The sequence below is a fragment of the Chrysochloris asiatica genome, unplaced genomic scaffold, assembly GCF_000296735.1.
Source record: "Chrysochloris asiatica unplaced genomic scaffold, ChrAsi1.0 scaffold00079, whole genome shotgun sequence".
NCBI lineage: Eukaryota > Metazoa > Chordata > Mammalia > Afrosoricida > Chrysochloridae > Chrysochloris > Chrysochloris asiatica.
The window spans coordinates 3,417,850-3,424,965 of record NW_006408597.1 but is presented as its reverse complement, the minus strand read 5'-3'; the positions used below and the strand labels follow the sequence as shown (position 1 = coordinate 3,424,965).

Genomic DNA, 7,116 nt, shown 5'->3' with positions numbered 1-7,116 from the left:
GGCAGTGTTTCGTTCTGCTGTGCATAGGGTCACTATGAGTTAGTGCCGACTCAATGGCACCTAACAATAACGTATCATGAGTTGTAAAGCAGAGTATTTTAAACAAGTTACAGGAAGCAGTTTAAATTAATTTTGAAGCTGCTATGACCTATAATTATTTGAATATGCCAAGAACAGTAAGGAATAGTGCATGGAGAATCACCTCCCATTAACTCTATCTTTAAGCAGTATCATCTCAGCTGGAACTTCTAATACAGCCCCATCAAGTAAGAAAAAAAGACAATAAATAACAACTTTCAAAAGCCCAGAAACAAAAAGTGACAGATAAAGCAGATCACAAAGGGAACTTTCTCAAGGATGAAACTGGGTTGATGCAGTTAAAGCATTGAAGCAAAACTGGTTCTAAAGATGATGAATAATACTTGGAATTTAAGACAAGAGAAGAGCATCCTTTAAAAAAACAAAGTTCAAAATCTTCCATTACTCTTTTCTGGTATTGAGATAGCTTTTTATAAAACACAATTTTTATATATTTCGTACATAAAATATAAGCTAAAAGTTCATGAAGAGATCTAGTTATATTAAATTATCTTCACAAACTTGCCTTAATAAAAGGTGAAAATGTTCTGTGTAGTATACTTTACATAGCCTGTCAAGCATTGTAAATGGACCAATATGGAGAATAGTAAATAATTGGTGTTAATTTATATACAGAGTCCTGGTGTGGTGCTGTAGGATAAGCATTGGACTACAAGATCTGTTTGAACTGCAAGGTCAGCTATTCAAACTCACCAACTGCTCCTTGGAAACCTATACAGAGTCACTATGGATGGGAACCGACTCAATGGCACTTACCAACAACAACAATTTATATCATCTTATTCTAGTGGGTGGAGTCCTGCTGTATATATGGGGAGTCCTGACGTGGCACCGTAGGATCAACACTGGATTGCTAACTCCAAGGTCGGCAATTTAAACCCACCAGCTACAACTTGGAAGCCCTATGCAGGGTCGCTATAACTCAGAACTTATTTGATGGCACTTAACAACAACAACACTTTATATGATCTTATTCTATTGGGTGAGTCCTGGTAGGGCACTGTAGGTTAACTAGCTGGGCTGCAAAGTTGGTTTAAACCACAAGGTGGGCGATTCAAGCTTATGAACCATTCCTTGCAAACCCTGTACAGGGACACTATCGGTCTGAACTGACATGACAGCACTTAACAATAACAACATTCTAGTGGGTAGAGTCCTGGGATCAGCACTGGACTGCTAACCCCAAGGTCGGCAATTTAAACCCTATGCAGGCTCACTATGAGTCAGAATTGACTTGATGGCACTTATCAACAACAATTCTAGTGGGTGTGCTAAAGGAATGTGAAGCCCTTTTCAAACCCTCATCCTAGTGAAGCAAAATACCGAGGGAACTGTTAGACAAGCTTAAGTAAAGTCTTCATTTCTTCCTTCTCTTAGATTGTCATTGTTGTTATTAAGAGCCATAGAGTTGGTTTTGACTCATAGTCACCCTATATAGTGTTTCTGAGGAATGAATGATAAGTTTGAACTGCTGACCTTGTGGTTCATACCAACCTTGCAGGCCAGTGCTTATCCCACAGCACCATACCTGAATTCTCTTAATTACTGAAGAATAAATTGCTTCAAAGAATTTAAGTCCCGGTATTTGGACTTAATACTCTCTTCTTGTTGCGTGCCATGGAGTCAGTTCTGACTCATAGCAACCAGGGTTTCCAAGGAGCAGCTGGTGGGTTTGAACTGCTGACCTTGAGGTTAGCAGTCCAGTGCTTATTCTACAGAGCCACACCAGGACTTCAATACTCTTTGTAGTTCCTTTTTACAGTTCAAGGGTGAACTGCTTCTCGTTAATAAATGAAGATATGTGTATACTTTTCTCTTGATTTTGGTCAAGATGTTTAATCATGATAGCTTTCAGTAGTATGTGGAATATTAAATAAACAAAAATCTGCCAAATACATTAGAAAACATTTTGAGCCATTTGTCTTTCCTGCATTGTTGTTGTTGCTAAGTGCCGTTGAGTTGGTTTTAACTCATAGTGAATGTATAGGGTTTCCAAGGAGTGACTGGTGAGCTTGAACCGCCAACCTTGCAGTTCAAACCGACCTTGTAGTCCAGTGAATTAACCCACAGTGCCACACCAGGACTCCCTTTCCTGTATACAACATAATAAAGTAAAAGATGCTTTAATATTTAAGGTTTTTTTTATTGTTGGAAACAATAATTTTAATAAATTCTATTTATCTGCTACCCTTTGGTTTTAGTTGTTTGATAATTGAGATCTTCTAAATGGTTTAGCAGGTTTTGTTTTCTTTTCAGAGTATCTTATCAAGTATACAAACATATTTCTCAACCTGAGCATCTTTGTCATAATAGATAAAAAGTCTTCTAAATGCTAAACTCTAGTACATACTTGCTTTTTAAAAATCATTAATTGAGGAAACATTGATGTAGTTTTAAGACATAAGGAAAGTTACTGATGTTTATGATCAATTTACATGGATTTGTTTATACTTCCCAGCTTTAAAAACACTTAGAATTACTGATGTGGTATCAGGAAGGGTAAAAATGTTAGTTCCTCCAATTATACCTGTGAAATTTGAGTCTGATTTTTAAAAAATTAAATAACTTCTGATAAAGTTACTTAGCATAACAATAGTTTTTTGTTACATGCATGGTTTTTATTGGGTTAACATTGGCTTCAGTTAAATCTTTTGAATTGTAAAGTAAGTATAATTACATTGCAGGAGTTTAATCTCATTTGCAAAAGCTGAATCAAATTATATTTTTTGTTGAATTAATAAGATAGCAATATTGAATTCAGAACCACTGGAATATACTAACATTTGGTTTGAGGTTGTGTTTTGTAATTTTTTTTCCTTGATGTTGTGTGGAGTTTGTTTTTTAAAAGAATTAGAAGCTGCTGGATCTACTAGTGAAGATTCTGGAATCATTCAGGCTTCTGTGGTTCATTGATTACAAAGAATGCTGAATGCCAGTGAACTATTTTCACTCTTTCTATTGTTGTTGTTAAGTATCATTGTGTCAGTTCTGACTCAGAATGACCCAGTATAGGGTTGCTGATGAGTGGCTGTAGGTTCGAACCTACAATAAGGTCCAGTGTATAGCCTACATTGCCACATCAGGACTCCACTCATGGTATGAAGTATACAGATTTCTGGAGGGGATGGTGGCAGTGGTGCCTCTCATTACCTAATGTAAAACACTTGAGCATTCTCATCAATATTGCTATCATCTGTTTTACTTCCCAGTATCTTTTCTCAGGGTCTGTTTATGCAAAATTGTATGGAATGACAAAACTTATAAGCAGTAAAATCGAAATTACACACACACACACACACACACACACCAAAAAAACAAAACCTAACTTGAAGGAAATGAGATAAATTGTACTTTCTTTTTGACTTACTTTTTCTGTACCTTTTCTTAAGTCATAGAATTATCCTACTCAGTATTTTCTCTCTTTCAGCGTTGTAGAATGAATGAAGACACTGGGACTGATTATATAACACCTTGGCAGCTGTCTCAAGTGGTTGATGGTGGGGGTATTGGAATTATAGAAGAAAGCAAACACAAAAATATGACTAAAGGTGATTTTGTGACTTCTTTCTATTGGCCCTGGCAAACCAAGGCTATTCTGGATGGAAATGTCCTTGAAAAGGTGATGTATCTGATTTTTTCCTTCTGTAATCCTAACTTTATGTGTTTAACATTCACTTCTGTTTACTACCAAGGTTAAAAAAAGAAGGTATACATTGTTTTTTTGCTAGTCATCAAAATGTGGCAAAGTCTCTCCTTTTCCACTGTTGCTGTAACTACATATGGCAATTCTTAGATTACCAGTGAGTGGTGTCAGTTTCCTTATTTAATTTCTCAAGTTATAATGTGTACTATAAAACCTGAGGTATACACATCAAAAAATAGTTTGTACTAAGTAAGAGAATGTCCCTTTTAGTGGTATGCTTTAAAATTTTTTGAGAAATAGCTACCTGACTTAAACTTATTTGCTTTATGATAGAAATTCCATCTTATGTCAGAAATCTAAAGTTCAGTTTCTACTATTAGGTTGAACTATGTGAAATGACCAATTTCTGAACTGACTTACAAAAAACAGCTACTTTATGTAACTCAGTCTAATAGATGTGTCATCAAGGACATTTATGTCTCTGAACCTCTTTTCTCAAGTGCAAAATGAAAGTCACAGCTTCTCACAAGTAGATGTGAAAATTAAATAATATGATAAATGTGCCAAAACCTTTGTAAATTGTAAAAAGCTATGCAAATTTTTAGTATCTTTTATTACTAATTTCAATAATTAGTATAAAATTACTGGTAAGGTACAAATGATATGTGGGCAATATTACACAACCATTTTTCAACTGAATGGTACTAGTAAAATATACTTGTTGTTGTTGTTAAGTGCCTTCAAGTCGGTTCCGACCCATAGCGACCCTGTACAGGGTTTCCGAGGGTGTAAATCCTTACAGGAGTAGAAAGCCTCATCTTTCTCCCGCGGAGCAGCTGGTAGTTTCGAACCGCTGACCTTAAGGTTCGCAGCCCGATTCGTAACCACTATGCTACCAGAGCTCCTTAGCTAGAAATTTATTTAAAAGAAGTGAAAAAGGAATATTTAGCAGTTTCTACTTTTACCTGTCAATTTGCTGTAGTGGGAACTTGAGCAGTTGGTGACAGCTTGAAGATGCTTTGGGAACAGTTACTAGAAATGAGGAAATCAAAGTCAGAAGGATGGAGGGATGGTTTTGCTGAACACAAACTGATCTCACAATGTTTTATATTCTGGCTTTACTTATTACCAACTATTACATACTTGAAACATTTTTGTGTATTGTAGACCTTAATATCTCTTATTATCTTTATCTACATACCAGATTTAAATAATGGTGATGGTGGTGGTGTGCCATTGAGTTGGTTCTAACTCATGGCAACCCTATATAGCGTTTCCGAGGCCGAAAGCCTCAGCTTTCTCCCTCAGAGCGGCTGGTAGATTTGAACCACTGGCCATGAAGTTAGCAGCCCAGTGCATAACCACTATGCTACCAGGGCTCCTGACCATTAATCATTACTGAATACAAACTGCCATTTTATTTCTTTGTGGCAGTTGATAAATCATACTGACATGGCGGGTATTGATTTCTTTTGGTGGTTTATTAAATGTTTACTAAAGTTATTCAGTTCTTTAAAAACTATTATAATGTTGGAGGCGGGGCTTAATGGCAGATTAGGGAGAAGTGTGGTGCAGACATCCACAGCAATAACACTGTTCAGGGGATGGTACCAGAACTTTTAACTACATATAAAGTAATATTTAGAAAGTTCAAAGGCTTACAGCTAGTGGAATTTGTAGAATTCCACAACAGAAGTAAGAAACCTGGTGATTTCTCATCAGCTGGTCCCAGTGGCTCCCAGAGCGGCCATCTTGGGTATGACAGAGTGGGTGAAGGATCACAGCAGTGCTCCTACCACAGACGTCTAACCAATCTTGGAGATTCTTTTTGTCTGTTCATTGGTCTCTCACTGCCTGCACACCTTCACCCTGGTGATTAGAGTGAGTGGACACCCCACACCCCCAGAGGGTTTTACTACACATGCGCATGAATCTGCTCAGCAGAATTTAAGAAGGTGAAAGGTTCTGCTTAAAACCAAACGGCTGCCCAAGATAGATACAGCCTGCGTGGATCTGTTTATCACTAGGAAAAAGGTCTGAACGGGGGTTGTGGAGTGGGAGAGAGACAGACTAAAGAGGAAACAGACCAAAAATTAAATCCTAAGTTATATCATAAGGACCAACAGTGACATCCTGAAATTTCTTAGGCAGACTTGAAGGCAAAAGAAACCAAGAGAGGGACGTTAAAGTCATAGTCATATTTGGCTACAGGATTTCTTTTTTTTTTTCTCTCTCTCTCTTTTCTGCAATTATAGACTATTGTTGTTGTTGTTAAGTGCCATCAAGTTAGTTCTAACCCATAGCAACCCTGTATACGGTTTCCAAGGAGCAGCTGATGAGGTTGAACAGGCAACCTTGCTAGATAGACATGGACATTATCTCGTGATTAAAGGGTCAAATGAACAAGATGACATAACCATAATAAATATCGATACTTCCAGTGCAAGGGCTCCAAAATATATAAAGCAAACTCTTATTAGATTTGAAAAAAGAAATAGATAAATCTACAATAATAATGGAAGGTTTTAATACACCACTTTTGAAAAAGGATAGAACCAGAAAGAAACTTGACAAAGACATTGAGGAACTAAACAACGCAGTCAGCCAACTTGACCTCAAAGATGTGTAGAGAGCATTCAACCCAACAACAGCAAAATACACATTCTTTTCCAGTGCACATGGAACATTCTGAAGAATAGACCACGTGTTAGGCCACAAAACAAGCCTCCATAAGTTTATAAACATCAAAGTACTACAGAGCATCTTCTCAGACCAAAGTGCTATAAAATTAGAAGTCAACAATAGGAAGACCAAGGAAATACAGTTAAATACATGGAAACTGAATAACAACTGCTGAAAAGCTAGAGGGTAGTTGAAGAAATAAAACGTGAATTCACAAAGTTCCTAGAAACAAATAAGAACGAAAACACAACATCCAAAATAGTTGGGCCACTGCAAAAGCTGTGCTGAGAGGACAATTTATTGCAATAAATGCACACATCCAAAAAAAAAAAAAAGAGAGAGAGAGAGAAAGAACCAAAATCAACACATTAGCACAACATCTTCAACAACTAGAAACAGACCAATGAAGTAAACCTACAGTCAGCAGAAGAAAGGAAATAATAAAAATTGGAGCAGAAATAAACAGAAAACAGAAAAATGATAGAAAGAATTAACAGGACAAGAAGTTGTTTCTTTGAAAGAATTAATAAAATTGACAAATCATTGGTAAACGAAACGTAACGAAAGAGGGAGAAGACACACATGCATAAGAAACCACATAGATGATGTCACAACAGAACCAATCAAAATAAAAAGGGTAATAACAATATTATGAAGAGTTATACTCCAACAAATTTGAAAATCTAGAGGAG

General features: G+C 36.6%; 1 protein-coding gene across 1 annotated transcript in view; it reads left to right on the top strand.

The window, feature by feature from the left end:
- The window catches only part of PTGR2 (prostaglandin reductase 2), a 40,039-nt gene that overhangs the window by 14,193 nt on the left and 18,730 nt on the right, over window positions 1-7,116 (top strand). Inside the window, exon 3 of the mRNA XM_006865540.1 lies at window positions 3,527-3,718. Coding sequence (XP_006865602.1) covers window positions 3,527-3,718 — 192 coding nt within the window. The remainder of the gene's footprint in view (window positions 1-3,526; window positions 3,719-7,116) is intronic.